Source organism: Lichenostomus cassidix, chromosome 3 (genome assembly GCF_008360975.1).
Source record: "Lichenostomus cassidix isolate B80296 chromosome 3, HeHo_3.0, whole genome shotgun sequence".
NCBI lineage: Eukaryota > Metazoa > Chordata > Aves > Passeriformes > Meliphagidae > Lichenostomus > Lichenostomus cassidix.
This window is the reverse complement of record NC_139483.1, coordinates 62,450,902-62,469,127: the sequence shown is the minus strand read 5'-3', so window position 1 is coordinate 62,469,127 and position 18,226 is coordinate 62,450,902. Positions and strand designations below refer to the sequence as shown.

At 35.7% G+C, this 18,226-nt stretch overlaps 1 protein-coding gene across 5 annotated transcripts in view; it reads right to left on the bottom strand.

Annotated features, from left to right (window-relative positions):
* Positions 1-4,960: 4,960 nt before the first annotated feature.
* TBC1D32 (TBC1 domain family member 32) overlaps positions 4,961-18,226 on the bottom strand; it is a 70,507-nt gene continuing 57,241 nt past the window's right edge. For all 5 annotated transcript variants that reach the window (XM_085056081.1, XM_085056084.1, XM_085056083.1 and 2 more), the window contains exons 29-34: positions 13,222-13,291; positions 12,298-12,413; positions 11,449-11,603; positions 9,910-10,050; positions 7,931-8,119; positions 4,961-5,597 (exon numbers count right to left, since the gene is read on the bottom strand). In XM_085056081.1, coding sequence (XP_084912207.1) covers positions 5,478-5,597; positions 7,931-8,119; positions 9,910-10,050; positions 11,449-11,603; positions 12,298-12,413; positions 13,222-13,291 — 791 coding nt within the window. In that variant the 3' untranslated portion in view covers positions 4,961-5,477. The remainder of the gene's footprint in view (positions 5,598-7,930; positions 8,120-9,909; positions 10,051-11,448; positions 11,604-12,297; positions 12,414-13,221; positions 13,292-18,226) is intronic.

The following is an 18,226-nucleotide window of genomic DNA, read 5'->3' as shown; positions in this document are numbered from 1 at the left end:
GGCTTTTTTAATTTACTGGTGTTTTGGTATCAGAGGAACAGGGAAGATGTTTTTTCCCTGATACACTTCTGATTATGCAAAGGTTTTTGAATCAGTTCATGCTAAGTGAAGAAATAAAACTGGTACCTAATTCATGATGTGAATCTTAAAAAATTATTCTCCTTTAGCTTAGATTTTGAACAAAAGAGAAATCTGAAAAGACAGGATCTGTGTAAATGGAAATGTCACTTAAGATTATTGGAAACTAGCTTGAGTAACCTAGTTTTGAAGAGTCATATTTCTGTCTACTCATGTATGATCAGTTAATAAACAAAATGCCAGAAGAAGAGTCCATTGATTTGCAGAAAGAGTACAAACACAGCAGCTCTCCAAATTACTTCCTTATGGGACATAAATGATAGTTACTTCTCCTGGCACAAACACACAGTTACATTTCAAACAAGTTTTGAATTTTTATCTGCTCAAACTAGTTAAAACTGTATCTTCAGTTCTAGCCCAATGTGATGTATAGGTGGATATTATAATTGAAAGGGAAAATGTATGCTGTCATTACCATCTAGTCTTGAATTCTTTAAACACATTTTTTTTTGCTCTTCTACCTGGGACTTCCCCATCTTTACTTCCTTGTGTTGGTTTTCAGGAGAGGATTTTTTATGGTTTGCCTAAAATACATCAGAGAACTGAATGAGATCATATACCATTGATACTAACTGAATTTTTATATTTTTTAATATATTTTAGGGACCAAGAAGTGAGATTGCAGAGTTAACTCACTGTATAACTTGGGCTGTGCAACTTGAAATAGATTCTATAGGTTAGAATCACATGTCCTATGATAGCATGTAACTCAAAAAACAGATCATGACTAACAATATTGATCTACTGATTTATTATCTAAAAGGTAACTCTGTTTAACTGGTAAATTATCTGAATTGTAAAATGACAACCACTTCCAGTGTGTTGCCATAGATCCTCATTCCTACATCTGAACATTCTTGTTGGCAATGTGTTTTTCTTCTTAGGAGGTGGGGTGAGGGGAGAGATATTTGGCTACATTAAGAAGATGTCAGAAATCTCTTCTCCACATAGGTGATCACAGTGAGCAAATCCCCTTCTAACAATCTAACCTAGCAATCTTCTCCTGAATGGACTGATTACACTACACCTCGCAAGGCCTGAAGCTGTGTGACAGTCATCAAATATCCGTCAGTTTTGTAGTCATCTGGAAATTAGTTATAATTCTTCACATTTCACTGGATATGTTGCAGTTTCTCATCCTGATTCATTGCAAATCCTGTTATGTGTTCTTGCACTGGTTTCTGTAAGCCTGATGAACCACTCCTTTTCTTAAGAAAGGAATTGCTTTCAGTGGCTGGTTTTCAGTAATAATGGCCAAAAATGTGCCTTTTTTCTCAATTGTTTAAATACTCGGTTTCCTTCCCTGGGAAGCTGCTGCTGCAACTCACTAGTGACTGAGGGACCTGCAGTGATCTGAGCATTGCTCTTAGTAGGGACAGAGAGAACACATATCCTGAAACTGTACTGGTGCTAATTCCATTCTGCTTGCCAAATTTCTTGCCGTGCTTGAAGCATCATGCCTGTATCAAAAATGCAAACTGAAGAGAGTACACATTCATTACTACTTATCTGGACAAGCAATAAAGGACAATTCCCATGCTGGAGGTGATGAAATACAGAGATTGGCCACAAAGCTTTCTCTCACAACTGTGCACTATGGCACCACAGCTTTGCCTGTAGTTGGGCATTTCCTAACTTCCTTCTGCATATCAGCTCAGCTCAGCCTATTTAATGGGATCTTTTAATGTTACTCAAACTTAGCTCCTCTGAAAATGGACTATTGCTATGGATTAGCTAAAAAAGTACTTTAAGACAACACAAAGTGGTTTAGAAAAGCTGAGATTTTTTTATCTGTTGTCCTAGTGATTGCACTGGACATATTAGAACAACCAAAACCAGAGTTTAGAGTGCAACTATGTACCATTGATCTACTTTTTTCCTACCACATCTAAAATATATTTTCTAGTTGCTTCCACTGCCAGCATTTCTCTTGTTGCATGAACACTACATATAGTAATGGAGAAACAGTTTCCACCTGCAGAACTGTCATTCATATTAAAAAAAAATAAGCATGATTGTATTTTTTTTAGAAAGCTACTCAAACTTTCCAGAAATAAAATAATTTGGCAAAAGGAAACCAGTCAGACATGAAGAGGTAAAAAATATTTTTGGGTATTACTGATTTTTATCCCAAAAGGCTGAGTCATTGTCTTGGATTGATGTTATGATAATCCTTTATCCCCTATCGTTGGCTTATATGCCCAAGAAAGAAAAAATGTGTAAAAATGTGTGGTCCTGTCTCTTTAACTGCACCCAGCCGCAGAGAGAAACGCGGGTTGTTTTGAAAACATTTTCCCCAAGCCTTGCTCCGGGGGAGGATTCGTCGCCCGGCAGAGACTGCGTGCTGGACGGGGGTCGGAGTGAGCTCTGTTCCCGTTTTTTTTCCCATTTTTTCTTTTTCCTCGTTTGGACCCCTTCTCTTCGATCTGCTTTGCCACCCGGAGACCCAGGAGGGCCAGAGGACAGCAGAGCTCTCCAGGGAGCTCCACCCGGCCCCGGGTGGGGGGCGAGGAGGAGAGGGACTGCGTCTGAGAAAAGGACTTTTTAATCAGGTTGAATAACTCCTTTTCACCTTGGTTTTCCCCTTCCCCTGTGCCTTGCAGGGCACTCTGCGTGGTTTTGTCAAATAAATAGTTTTTTCTTCACTTCCATCTAAGAGATTCTGTTGTGGGTGGGGGAGGGGGTGTCGGGGCCCTTCGCTCTCGGAGGAGAGTCTTATCATTAACCCGGGACAGTCATGCTGCAGAGACTAGCTGAAAGAGGTAGTTTGGAATCTGCACATCTTTTAGAAATAACACAGATGTTTCTGTCCTGCATGGCATGGTCAGAGGGCTATGACAGAAGGCAGAGCCAGCAGGGCACAGTTGTCTCCCAGAGGAGCCTGGGTCAAGACTGCTGACAGTATATTTGGGAGAGTCTTGTCTTCCTACAACTGGCTTCTCAGTTTTTTCCAAGTTGGGAATTCATTGTCTTGTTTTGGGGCTTTTCCACCATTATGCTTATTTTAAATCAAGTTTAGTTACACATTTTAGGTACAAGCAAGGAAATACTTCTTATCCTTTAATGCTTGGGCTGTCACTGGAAATGAGACAGCTGAAAATAACAGAGAAAAAGCCTGGGAGAGGTAAATACAATCATGATGGAAAGCAAGGAAGAAGCAGCTGGAAGAGGCAACCAGAAAAATACAAATAGATTTAGAGATAGAAACTGTCTACATCTCAGTAAAATAGCTTCCGGAAGGAAAATAGGGAGCTGAATGGAGAAATTTATATATTAACCAGCAAGGCTGGATAAGGGAGTCTTCAGACTGGAAGTAATACAGTATGTGAGCATGTCTTCAGGTGTCTGTTGCTAAAATGGTCATTTGTTTTCAGACTGGCATTTATCTAAGGATGCCATTGGTTTCCCCATCACTTCAAGCTCTATGTCAGTCTACTTGTAACATGTGTCAATGTCCTGTTTCTGCCATGGGGCAAAATGGAATTTTATATTATTACCAGGTATTAAGCATTTACATTGAATTTTTATGCACTGTGTTTTATGGATGTTTTCTAATTAATCATATCAGTACATATGGACTTTATGAAGATGTAGCTGTTTTGCAGATGGGGAAACTGCAGTTGATTGAATTGCTGGAGGCAATGTAAAACTTGCTTTTATCAGTAGCAATGCGTGGTAGGCTGTTTGCTTTTTACTCTTTCTATTTGACTTTTCTTTCTGTTTATGGTGTTCTGTACCTGTTTGGATTCATTTGATGCAACAGCGATGCAAGTTGTTAACATTAAGGGTCAGCTCTGCAGTACCTTTTTCTTCTTTGTTGGGGATCAAGGAATACAAAATTACAGGTATTTTTATGGCACGAGTCCCTGGGTTACTCATATGCCTTATCACAAGAGCCTATTTTCCTGAAAAATTTCCGCTACTGCTAAAAGAACTGATGGCTCACTTCATAATGGGTAATTTAATCAACCATAGTCTGTCTAGAAGTACATATATATTAGTGTTCTAGTGTTATTCACCACCTGCATGTTTGTTATTTGTTGTTTCTTGGTTTGAGATATATGCCAAAATAAGGTTATTTTAAAAGAGAAAGACTTCTATTAAGGTTAAAAGAATAGATATTATGGGAGTCATAACATTCATTGGTCTCAGTGTCAGGAAAATACTTGGTTCTATCTGTTCTTGTCATAATTCTTTCCTCATACTTGCCAGCCTCTTTTTATTCATGTGGGTAAGCCAACACAGTTCACGTAAGTCCAAAAATATTTTAAACATATCTTTGCTAGACAGGGAAAAAAGCTAAACTTGTGAACTTTTGAAATGCACAGTCAGGAAAATAGGAATTAATGGCAAAACCTTTGTCAGTGTTGACTCTTAGGTTGAATATAATTTCAGAAATTTCACTGCAGGTTCTAATGTGTTTTATCATTTGAATTTGAGTATGTGCTCAATCTGTGTATGTATATTAATTTTTTCTAGCATAGCTGTTTTTCAGGAAATTCGCAGTCATGTTTAGTTTGTCTCTCAGGAATGTAGTAACAATATTGGATAAGTCAAAATTCAGCATTTGTGGTTTCTGTTGGACTTCCAAAACACTTATTACATAATGAATTTCTAATCAAAATATCAAAATGTCAAACTTCTAATCAAAATACAGACATTCTGTAAAGAAAATGTTACTGCAGGTGCTGACAAAACATAATATCTTCCCTTCTTCTTTAACCAAGTAATAACTTTTAAATATTCTAATTTCAGTCAGACACAAAAGCTAGTGCTTTATTACATAAAATTATTTATTTCAAAAAAAGACAGGCATATCAAGTCCTTTTTCATTGCATTTATTCGAACATCCCATTTTCTCAACGTTATCCACGAAGTCAGAACAGAGAATTTGGCTTTCATTTGTTGACTTTTCATGCATATGAATACACACTAGGAGTTGTTTTTAAATATGAAAAAAATCCCTTTGTCAGACCTGAGCAAAGCATGAAGGCTTTAGGACGGTGCTACAAGGAGATGACAAAGAGTTGAGAAAGGATTCAAGGCTTTATAAGGAAGGTACTTCTGCATCCTACAGGTGCCCTCTGAAGCTGCCTTCTGCTAACTGAAAATGAGGCTGTGCACATAACCTGTCTGGGAAAATTTTGTTACCAAACTTTGGTCATGTCTTTTTGAAAAACTATATTCTGAAAACCCTTCTTATTTATTTTACAGTATGTACATTTCAACAGCCTAGTTGATTTTAGGTAAGATTGATGTATCAATCAATCAATCAATCAATCACCATCCTTTTAAAGGATGTAACCAAAACTGTAAAATAAAGTGCTTGTTTGCTTCATCTATGTATTCTGTGCTCTTATGCTCCTCATGTCTTTCAGCAGCATTGGTCTGTATATCTCTTCCAAGCTTTCCATGTAGTCTAAATAATCACTCACTCGAAATCCATGGAGTGCTTCCTCCTGCACAAATACACACACAAAGCACTTATTAGCTAAAAAAAAAAAAAAAGACCCACAACTCAAATTTAATGAATTCCAAGCTCCTAAATATAGCTCATTTTGTTCTGATTGTCACAGCCTGGCTGTAAAAATAGATTTTATTACATTTTATTTAAAAATACAGATTTTGCAATATCTGCTTCCAGAGAGTTTTTTTTTTCTAATTACAGACTTGGTATCAGAGAATTTTATTTCCTGGGGACATTGTTTACCTAATTTTTGCAGAATATGTCATTGAAGATTTTTAAGAAAAACAAAGTAAGCTTTAAGAAGGTAACGCCAGTACTAAAATATTCTTTTGAAAGAAGATTTCTACACTAGCACATGGCAAAAGTTTATTAGTGTGGCTTTTACATCCAGCTAGATTCTAAAGAAAAACAGTAGAAGTATATTTTTTAAAACAATGATAAATGAAGATCTTTATGAAGTGCTTAAGTAAAAACAGAATAAACTTTATGAAGTGCTTAAGTAAAAACAGAATAAACTGTTCTGTGCCACTATAAGTAAATAATTCTTACTAATTCCAAAACACAGAATAAAAGAAAGTGCCCTCAGGAAAAAGAAATGAATAGATAATGTTCCTTCTCATGGCTACTATATTAGAGGGATAAGAAGGATGCTCCACAGAACACAGGATCCTGAAGAACAGTTACGTAAAAAGAGTTAATTTGTTGCTGTTGTGTTCTCATCATCTGCTAATCAGTATTACCACTGTTGGTAGCATGTGCTGCAAAAATTTCTCTGGAGCCAGTTAGTCTCTGTGGACACAAGTTGTACCTCTGGTGTATTTACTGTGAATCTCTGCTAAGTAGAATTCTCCTGAGAACATCTACTCAGGCTTGGAAAACTGCACTTTGGCATCTGAACAGGAATTCAAAATGATCTTTATATTTCTTCTCCTCTACATACAAGCAAAGCAAAAGTAAGATTTTACCTTCCAAATCGCTCTTCATGCACTGTGAGAAGGCTGACTACGGTGGAATATAATATATATATAATAGATGTAGCTGGAATTGAATGACTTGTAGTGACAGGACAAGGGGGAATGGCTTCAAACTCAAACCTACTAAGGGTAGGTTTAGATTAGATATGAGGAAGAACTTTACTGTGAGGAGGGTGAGGCACTGAAACAGATTGTGCAAAGAAGTTGTGGATGCCCCATCCTTGGAAATGTTCAAAGCCACTTGGTGTAGTGAAAGATGAATTGGAACTAAATGTTGTTTGAGGTTCTTTCCAACCCAAACCATTTTACAGTTCTTTTTTTAATTTTTTTTTTTAATTTTTTAGTTTCTATTAATTAAGCTTTATCTAAAGCAAGTGTACAAGTTAAGTATGCTCCTATTTTTCTGCAGTGGTCACTCACTGAATTGCAGATATCCCAGTACTGCATTAATTTACATGTTTTTCTTGTTAATTTAACAGTACCATGCAAAACCTTTAGTCTTTTTATACTGCATGTGGCAACATACAAATTCCTTCTTCTATAATTTACATATACTATCCAATAATGTCATCAAGATGCCGTTTTTAAGCCACATTGTCCAAAACCAGGGAAAACAAAACAATACATTCATTAGACTGTGTACCAAACGTTTTCAAGGAAACTGATTGGGGTGAGATATTCTTCATATTTAAGAATATGTAAGTTGGATGCAAACCAGTCAGAAATCTATTATTCTTAGGACAGACTAAGATGCAGATATCTACTTCTCAAAAGAATGTTGACAGGTAAAAAAAGACTAGAGAAAAAGACAAAAATGTCTCTGTGAAGAAGAGTAAGATACTGTATCTATTTATGACTGCAGCTATAGCTAAGCACTATCCTGCAAAAAACCCCAAACCCAAACCTAATTTAAAATAAGGAAAGAATATGAAATCTTGAGGCTGGTTGAATAGTAATTGGCAACTCATCAAAATACCAGCTTGCTCAGCTTGGTGCCACATCTCCTCAAGCTTCAGTAAGAGACCACTGTGCAAACCCACCTTTCTGGAGAGCACCTCATTCAATGAGATTGAGTTCATATACAGAGAACTGAATCAAATGCTCTCATGACCTAATGTGGCTATTATCTTTGCTTGTGAAGGGAGCTGCTCAGTACAAAATGCAGGAAAGCTATTCTCTGGAAAATACTATCCAGTTGCCTGCCAGGGAACAAATCAAATTAAAGTATTATTTCACTCAAAATCACTAAGTGAAATTCAATAAGAGTTTTAGATTAGGTAATGTATATGTCCTCAGCATTCAGAGCTTTGTTTATCCTCAGCAGTTGAAAAATTAAGAAAGAAACCCTTACTTTAAGAAAGACCTGAAGATCTCGGGCTTCAGTGTGCTTCATGATGTCTTGCTGTAGGTGTCTGAACACAGAAATACACATATATATTTGATAATCGGGACCAAGGAAAATACATATGGCAATGTAGTGACAGATCTCACTCCAGTCCATGTAATTCCAGAAGCACTGAGTTATCCACTGCAGACAGATCTAGATGAGAATGAAATTATATATATTAAATCATTTTATACATTCAGTCATAATTGATCAGCTTTATATCTTTTCTGCACAACTTTTTCCCTGTAACATCACCCTAGTTGTGAAAATAAGAGATAAAGTACAAAAGAAGCCAAGATTCACCATTTTCTAAAGCAGAGCCTCTGAACAGACTCCTAATCAGTTTGACTAAACATAACACCCTGTATCTATGCATCTCACTTATATGAGTATATTCTAGCAACTCCTGAGGTTGAGACATAAAACTCAAAGGCCAATGAATACAGAGATTTTTTTCAAGATTTTTTTTTAAGTGTGGCCTAAAGAGTAATGACAGTGATGAAGAGGTATGTTCAGTGTGGGTTTTCCTTAAAATGAAAGTAGTTCTCTGCATTATAAATAAATGTTAGGCCCTTCCCTAAGACACGTTTTCCTTAAATGAAATGCGTATGAACACAGGGACTCCTTTTCCCTATTATAAATGACAATGTATTAAGATGTATAATGCACATTTCACTTGGTTCTAGACCATAAATCTTTTCCTAATCAGTCCTAAAGTATTTAAAAATATGCAGCAGAATTACCAAGATTCTAATTAGATGACAACAACCAAAGTCTGGCAGTAAATCTGTTTTGAGGTATTTACTGATGCACACAATCACTTAAATACATCCAAATTGTTTCCACAGTTCAGAGTTTGTTTTTAATGTTGCAGCAGAACTGCAAAATCACACAGAAGATACAGTGGCACCCATGAGAGGGATTTTGGTACCTTGGTAAATAAATGAAAATATCCTTGTTAGCAGTTTAGAACAGTGTGTAGTCTATTACTGAGCACACACAATTAAAAAAAGTATATAGTGTAACTTAATAATAGCTGAAGGAGTGACTGTCCCCATCCATTTTCTCCGTCCCAAACCAGGAACCTTATTATAAGCACCTTATTCCTATCATGAGATAAATTCCTTCATCTGCCATTGTTCTATCCTCAAAGATCAAACCCCAAGCTGACTACTTTAAGCAATGGCTGTACCACACTGGCATCTGCCCCCATTAAGAAGTCTCTTCAGCTGCAAACCTCACAGCAAAAAGGAATTCTGAAGGCATAAGATGAAAAATATTTTTCACACCTTGGCACAGCAATATGATTTCTCACTCTGGTGATATGTCCTTTGCACTGGCAATCTAACTCACTGCATGGAACTCTTTTGCCTTCATCATCATTGCAGTCTTTAGAAATAAGCCTTCCATGCTACCAAACAAGTGTTGTAAGTAGCCAAATGAAAGCTGACATTATAGACAACTGCTCTTCTGTAGAAACACCTCTAATATGAAAGAACAGTGCATTACCTGACTGCAATAGTTATGGTAGCTCATATAAAATTAATTTTGCTCTAATATCACAGGAACTGCTACCTATTATGTAACTATTCCGAATTACTAATTTCCCTCCCATGGTACATTTAGAGAATTATTCCAGGGAATAAGATATTCTGTTTTAATGCTAAATCTGAGGATTTAGTATATATTATTTTTATCCAATTTTCTACGTGAACATGTAATAAAAGGTCATCAGCTCCAGTACACTGATGTTATTCTATGAGTCAGTTGCCTTCTATTTTCAGATGCTCTAAGTCACTGTGTCTTCATATCTCTTACCCTCAGTTTTATAACCACCACACAACAGCCGTTTAGAAAAAATTCCCGGTAGTTTCTCAATGTTCTTGATTTTGTAGATTTAAGTGAATAGGTTGATGATCCTTTAATACATTTTGATCAATTACCTGGGATGGAGTGAAACCAGCCATGTGGAAGGCAGAACAGACAAGGGGCAACTCAGCTTTCAGCAACATTTCAACATGGTGAGCACTGCAAAAATAGACTGGATGGATGCCATATTCCACTGTTGTAACAGGCAGGTGCATCTGGTTAACAACAACAACATCATCATTGTCATCAAAATTGAGGAACAGGATTACAGACTACAGAAATGTGTTATTTTGTAATACCTTGCTGCAAACAATATATAAAAATATACACTTTTATGTGTAAAATAAGTAATTCTGATTATTTTAGAGACAGGAAAAAGGATAAACAAAATAGGTTGTACTTCTGTCAAGAAAAACATGTAGCTAACTAAAGAAAAGTATGCATAATATAGACTGATTGTTTCTGTGCATTAGTAGTCTAGTTCCTTATTGGATACAGGCTTTAATTGTCAAAGCAGGGCTGGAGAAACCATTGTTATATTTTAAACAAGAGAACAGAAGGAAAAAAAATACTGATTTCTATTGGATTTTTTCCCCATTTACTGGAGGAGTGGAACTTCCACGATATTTGAAGTTGTTTTCTGTGAGCACATTTCTTCGTAGTATGTGTGGAGGGTTTGAGTGAAATTGTATTTAGTGCAGCAAAAGAAGCAGAGGTTTTGTCACCATGGAAGGCTCTGGATATCAATGCCCAGTTTCCAGTTAATGAATCCTTGGCACCACTGGTTTTTCAGCAGTCACACAATGGAGCAAATTTCAGCACATATTTCATTTTGCTGGAACAACCTCAGGCCAGACTCAGTGCTGAGTGGACCAATAGCACCACCACTTTTGGTGACAAGACAGATCACTTGATATTACTACAGAAGCCTACATGCAGAAGCAGCACAGAATCTAATCTGTGCTTCTTACACACCAGAGTTCTCTGGTAGAGACTAGAGTTTAAAGTTCAAAACATTCAAGACAACGTGACAATGTACAAAGAGTTTTCTTTTAAATAGCTGGAAACACCCACAATGAAAGATAGAAATGATGCTTCCTATATTACAACCTCGATCCAGATACTGACATTTGAAAATTGTCAGTCATACAGTATTTGTGCAATAATCATTTCTAAATTTTACTAAATTTTCTTTCATGTATTAAGTAGATTTCAAAACTTTCACCAAAAAAAATCAAATGGATGGACTTGCTCTCTACTGGGCTCTAATAATTAAAAACAAAGGTTATTCAGCAGTGTAGCAGACTTCACACAGAATTTAATGCCACTAATCAAGTTTGTTTTACTGCCAGCTTTAACATTCATTAACATTGTCTTCACTGTTAGTCCACCTGCTACTTCTCTCCTTTCAAACAAAAATTTGAGCAAATGTCAGATCTACATTTTTCCAAGTGAATTTTTCAGGGTCATGTATTTAGTTAGGGGGCCTTAAGGAAAATTTAATGCATTAGATAAAAAGACAAGAAAAACCAAAAAACTTAGGAATTTAATAAAGTCTCATTCATAAGCTTTCAAAGCAGCCTCTGAGAAAGAGCCAGGTTTTAATTTCTTACGGATAAATGCAGTCTTGGTAGCCACAGAAATGCTGAAACAAGAAGACGTGAAAATTGCAGAAGAAACGTCAGTGTCTTCTCCTTGTCCCCTGACATTATCAGGAAGATGGAAGATGCAAACCAGTCATAGCCAGCATTGTGCTCCTGCAAGCAACCTGAATGGGAAGGTTATGGAACTTGGGCAGAGTAAAAGTAAGTAAATGCCAAAAAAACCTGTGCCAAAACAAGTGTCTTTACAAAGTGAAAGAATGGAGAACACTGGAGGAATAAAACAGGAGATGTTAAAATTATGGGAAAAAATAAATTAAAAGAAAAGTTTTAAAAATGAGACTAAGCACATTCTGACTAATATACCTGAAGTATAATTTAATAGTGATTAGCAAGCCTAATGGATGAAGAATATAGCGAAGCTTGTTGGAAAGGTGTATCTGTTTTATTTTTTTTTAAAGAAGTTCCACAGTAAATCTACAAGAATCAAAAGTCTAAGCACTCCTGTTGATCAGACTACATTCCACTTATCATACTTATCATTACATGGACAGAATCATTAACAGTGTTGGTATGGTGGGAGTACCACAAATACTCCTTAATGTTCAAAGGATTTGATGACAAAACTGAATGAGATCTGCACTTCTAACAAAGTATGGGAACAAAAGGGTGAACATCTTTTTGAGTGCTGTGGGTGTGCATTTTAACTTAACAAAATTTCTAAGTAAAAGTGCCGCTTTTGAAAGATTTTTTCTTTCCATAAATATTACATGCCTACACCTCTATTAAAAGTACAAACCAAGAGTTCAAATTGCACTGAACTTTTTAGGCTATATAATTTATACCATCAGGAAAGGATACAAAGTGAAGATACCACAGTTCTTTGCTGTTGTTTCAGAAACTCCTCACAATTCATTAATACGAAACACAGCCCATTTTCAGCACCTTCTTTTAGCAAGTTTAAGTATTTTCCATATCTATTTCAAAAAGTTAAAAACCAAAACCATTTAGAGATTAACTCTAGTTTGACTCCTTAAAAGGAAGAACTAATATTTAGTAAGTCTGTAAAAGTTAAGCTGTCATAATGTCATTCATCACTAAAACAGTGCTGTAGATATACATATAAATGATTAAATAAAACCTTCTATGCTCCACCTAGAAAGGATACATAGCAAACATCTTCTGCTCATCGCTACAACTCCTCACCCAAATTCCCTTTTCAGTTTTTGAGACTCTGGTGGGGAGAAGCAAGTACTCTAACACACACAACTCAGTTTTTTCACGTACAATAGTTAGAATTCGATATAAGTATATTGTATGTGTAATTATAATAATCAGAATTCAAACATTAATGCTAAAGATAGCAATCTGTGGAAGTACAGACATCTTAGCTTTTCCTTCATCACAGCTCTGCAAATTACCAGCCAAATAAAATGTTTAAATGGCATATAACTAAGCTTAGCTAAACAGAACCATTTAGAGAAGTAATGTGAGGGAAAAAAAGACACACAATTCAGGATAATGCAATTTTATGGTAAATCTTTCTAGCATATTCCAATTAGTCTTTATAAAAATAGAGGATAATAACATACATAAACTTTAAAGATAATTTAATTATGTACTAATACCTTTTTCAAATCCAGTTAAAATTCATTTTCTTAAAGTTTATCTTAGATTTAAACAGTATAAAACAATGAGTTGATGGATTAAGTATCATTAAAGTCATTCCATGAAAATCAAACAAATCCTAGAAATACTGTAGGGAAATATTTTAATACCATGTACCTGACTGTCATTTCAACACCAAGCTGCTGCACAGATGAAAGGTTTTCTTTCTTCACATCTGTATCCGTGGCTAAAACAAAAGAAAATAAATTAAATAAAGTATTATAAGAATTATGATTTGAACTGAATACTAATGTAAAGCTCCTTCTCTGTATGAATACCAATTCTGGAGAACTGTCTCCTATTCAAAATTAGTTTGGTAATGTTTGGAAAGGATACATAAAGAACCTGCATTCTTCAAATGCTTTTTGTTTTTTTTAATAAAAATCACCTTCTTTATAAGGAAATCATAATGGTTTGTGTGGTTATCATTAGAGTTATTAGATTTATAGTAAGTGACATCTTTTTCAGCCCCATACTTTAGTAGAATTTTATCCTTTCTGGCCAAGAAATCAGACAAGGCAGCATATTCTGATCCACTTTCTTCCATTCCGGAGGTCTTAAAGTCTCCTAGCTGTAATTCCAACTTTATTAATAAATATTCTGATATGAATCACAGAAAACTTTATAACTGAGTTAAAAGAGGTATATTCAAAGAGGTTTATTCCCTCAGCTTTGTAAGTGCTACTTAAAAACCAGCATGAAATGAAACAAATGAAAAACCCTAATCACTGACAACATATGTTAAAAATGTAAGTAACAGATATGGCAGCAGAAGTTAAAAGTATATTTACGTAAATGATAAATGTAAAAATCTGATTAAGCAGATCACACAGTAACTTAGTATGTATTTTTTCTACATCCTCAGACAGACAGAGAAATCAAACTGAAGGACTCCCTGGCTATTCATTTAGGTAATCACTCCATGTTATGGGCAAACAAACAGGGACTAAGGTACCAAAGATGAAATAGTTACAAGTTCAGGGAGGAAAGGCCACAAAAGGGAAGGAAAAAAAAAACCCTGCAAAATTATGTCTGCTCATATAAGATGACTTAGGTTAAAATTTTTATGAAGAAAATAATACAGCAAAATTACACTCAACAATGAAGCAACAAATTCAGCAGAGGAATTATGGAAAGAATAAAACCCCACTCTGTCTTACAACTTTCAGAGAGGACACTAATTTAAATGCTACAGTTGTGAGAAATTACCCTTGTACTTTTGACAATATATTTATACATAAGAGAAATCAACTGGTCTTTGAGTAAAATAATTTTATTCAATAATCTGATGGGACTGAAACAGTAATATGACATCAGAGAGGTTTTTTGCAATCCAAAGAACAGACGTTCAAATACCTTTTGAATAGCATACCAGCAGTGCAATCTTTGGAAGAATACATATAAATTCACAGGGCATTTCAGTTAAAACCCCACAGAGATAACTGAAACATTCATAACTTTTTACAGCTCCTGTTCCAAGTTCCCTGTTTACTCAGGCTGCAATTACCATACTAGGTCAATTCATTTCCAAGTTTGTGTGTGCAACTGTGAAGGCAAGAGGCATACTTACATCCTAGAAAATAGGCAGAATTTTAATGGGTTGGCTATGGCTAATGACTAATTCAATCCTAACACCACCGCGTTTAATGGCAGCAGAGGGCAAGGAGAACAATGACCTCTAAGCTCCAGTGCAGTCCTGCTTCCATTTTGAGGTGGATCCTCTTGTGGGTGGCAACTCAGGTATCCCAGTACAGCAAGGGTGTAATGAGGAAAAGTTGTATCACAACCCACTGAAGTGAGCCCAGTTTCCATTCTGTAACAGTTTACAGCAAGTACTGAATGCTCATTTCCCATTAACATTAAAATATCCCAACTGACCACTGATTTTCATGGACTTTTCTTCCCTGTTGCAACAATTTCTTAGTGGCTGGAAAGAGCTTTTTCCCCACCACACTTCCTTCTGATATTTGCCTCTGTATTGTGAAAGAAGATAAAATTAACATGAAGTTTGGATTGAGTAATAATTCTCTATCACACAGCACCTTATCAAGGCAAAACCTCTTGCTTTCAGACACCACTGCATTTGACATAATCACAGCTCTGTACTCTGCTAATTCACAACTCACAATGGGAACGTGCAAACTGTGCTTCTTTGTCCTGGGTCAAAAGTTTTAATTTTCCCTTTTGTTCACCACTTAACAGACTGGGAAGACTAGGCCTAAGTCATTTAGAATACACAGAGGGCTACTTGCCACTGATTAAAAACTGGACCTAGAAACCTTAAATGCTCCATTAAACTTAGAAAAATGCTATGAAAAAGAAGCGGAATATTTAAATACTGCATATTGCACTCCACGGACAAAAAGCCTGCAGGAACATGTTGTGACTGTACTATTGTGATGATGCCCATGCATCTGATTTAATACACTGAGTTAATTTTATACAAAACTTTTTTGACAGATATTTTTCAATACACTTGATATAACTGTCTTGAAACATAATGGGTTTCATAACAAAAAGGCATGGACAAAAGTCAGCTCTCTAAATAAGAATGTCATTCATCCCCAAAGGCCAGACCACCTCTCTGAATTAATAAGAATATGATACAGCACTCTGGATACTATTAAATGGAATGAACAACATATTTTGGCAGCTTCCTTTTTATTTATCTAATAAAGCAAAAAAATCTATGTTGAACAGATATTTCACACTTCTTTCTTTAAAAATGGAAAACACCATAAATCAGAAGCCAAAATTAAACTAGTGACTTGAAGGATACCAGAATTGTCTAGAAGTTGACTTACAATTTAAAAAAATTCTTAGAAAGCACCTCAATTGGCAGCACTTTTCAAAATGTTTTGTAGCATTCAGGAGCACAAAAAGAGACTCCCAAAAGGCATGATTTCCAAAGGCAACTATGTACTATTATTAAACTCAATCTATAGCTATAAACACTCCAGAGTAATTTAACTGCCGTGTACAGTCCTGTGGCATTCATTCTGATCAGCCTAGACTTCAATCAACTTTACAATTTGTATGAAAGATTGCTTTCTTATTCATTTTCCCTCTTACCATGACAAAGCTTTTATGTGTTTAAGTCAGAAAATGGGATACATTGCGTTCATACTGAAATTACAGGATGCCAAGCTGAAACAGCTTTACAGCATATTTCATCCAACTTGTATGGTCTTTGGATAGTATTTAATTTATTTCCCTGTTTAAAGTGCTGTTATGCCAAAGAAACCACTAGCTTCCCTTTTGTCTTACGTGAAGATTACTAAAACCGTCACTCACATTATTAGTTTAGCTCTTTCACTTCCCGGTACCCAGGCCAAGTGTTTTTATGCCTATATAAATAATCTTTGAAATATGCTAAGGGATGCTAAATTTTAACTTCATTGATGGTTAGAAAGATTGTATTTCCTTCTATGGATGAAAAAGACTTTTGATTCAAAGGAAATAGTCAAGTAAAAACTCTGCAAACAGCTGAAAATCCCATGATAACCAGAGCCACCTGCATAATATCTGCAGATACTTCAAAATACTTAAAAGTATATAGGTGTGTTTCCTATCAGATTTCTAGTCCATGGTTTTGTCCATATGAACTGGAATTGTGGGAATCGTAATTTTTTATATGATTTATTATTTTTGTTAACAAAAGAGCAGGTTTTCACTTACTCTTCAACAGGTACCTAAACACTGACACTGTCCATTGGCAGATACCCAAATAGTCAATATCTTTATGTTTTGTCAGTAACTATCCTTTCTCATTCTGGTGTTCTTATGAAAGTTTTCTATTTTAAAACATTATTTGAACTTGGGCCAGAGCAAAAATTATGAGTTTCTCTCCCTGTTCTGTTCTGTCATTTTGCAACTATTTCTTGATGATGCCACCTCCTTCACCAGACTACTCATTCTGACAGTCTGAATCTCATATTCAGTGTTAGAATTGTCCATAAAAAAATCTTTTTTCAAAGAAAAGCATTACTTTGTTGAATTTGAACTGGGAATCGAGGCAATTTAAACAAGATCCAAGAGTAATTTCTGGAGAATATTGCTGGCTTCTCTGAGCTAGGTAATATCATGTGCAATTATACCTTCACTATTGAAAGTAGCTATTATGTCATCAGCACTCTTGTCATAACAATACAAGACCAAAATATTAATATCTAGAACTTCTTCATGTAATGGCCATCAAAAATACTCAAGATATTTCTGGAAACAGCCTCATTAAGAATGAACCACATTTTCAGTCTAGTTACCTAAACTGGCAATGGCTAAAATGCTTTCTGCTAACGTCATCTTTAAAATGGAGGATGGTTTGAAGAAATGCACTTACCAAATGATGCAGAAAGAATGGAAGAACGCCCTTCCTTCTCCTTCCCTTTCAGCCTGATTTCAGGTTGTAATCCTGTATTTCTCATTTGCTGCTCCTTCTGAACAGCTCTATACTGATACCTTCCCACTGGTATTTTTTAAATTTCTCAGTTTGCTAACTGACCCACCTGACCCTTCAAAGATTAAGAGCTCATTAAATGGCAGAAAGTTCCTATGAGATTTTGTTCAGCCAGAGAACTAAGCCTCATTTAGGAGAAGGAATGCACCATGACATTTGAGTTTTATGGCCAAGACCTGAAATCCCTGAGGTTCTGTCCCTTTGGCAGATCACAGCAGAGCTGTTTCAGAGACAAAGTCCAGTGAAAACAGAGGATTTGACTGCAAGGTCATCTGCAAAACCAGAGATACCACAAAGACATGACAATCACAAAATGTTGCAGCATTCCCAAGTTTGGAGAGTCTGCAACACATGGTGGAGATCAATTAAGAAGCACAGACACTAACATACGAGACAACTTTGCACGTAGAATTTCTCTGATAAATGGCTTTGTCGAAACCTATAGAAAATTAAGAAACTTCCACAATGTGTTTCTTTTGCATTGAACTGGAATTTGCCAACAGAAAGAGCAAGATGCTATTTTAGGAACTTCATATCCCTAATACATAATGCATAGTATTTTACTACTACAGCAAATTTCAGTTTCTTACCATTTTACTACTTATTACAGCGGAACAGCAATGACTTGGTTTTCAATGTTTTTGGGTTTATAAAGGAGAAAGATTT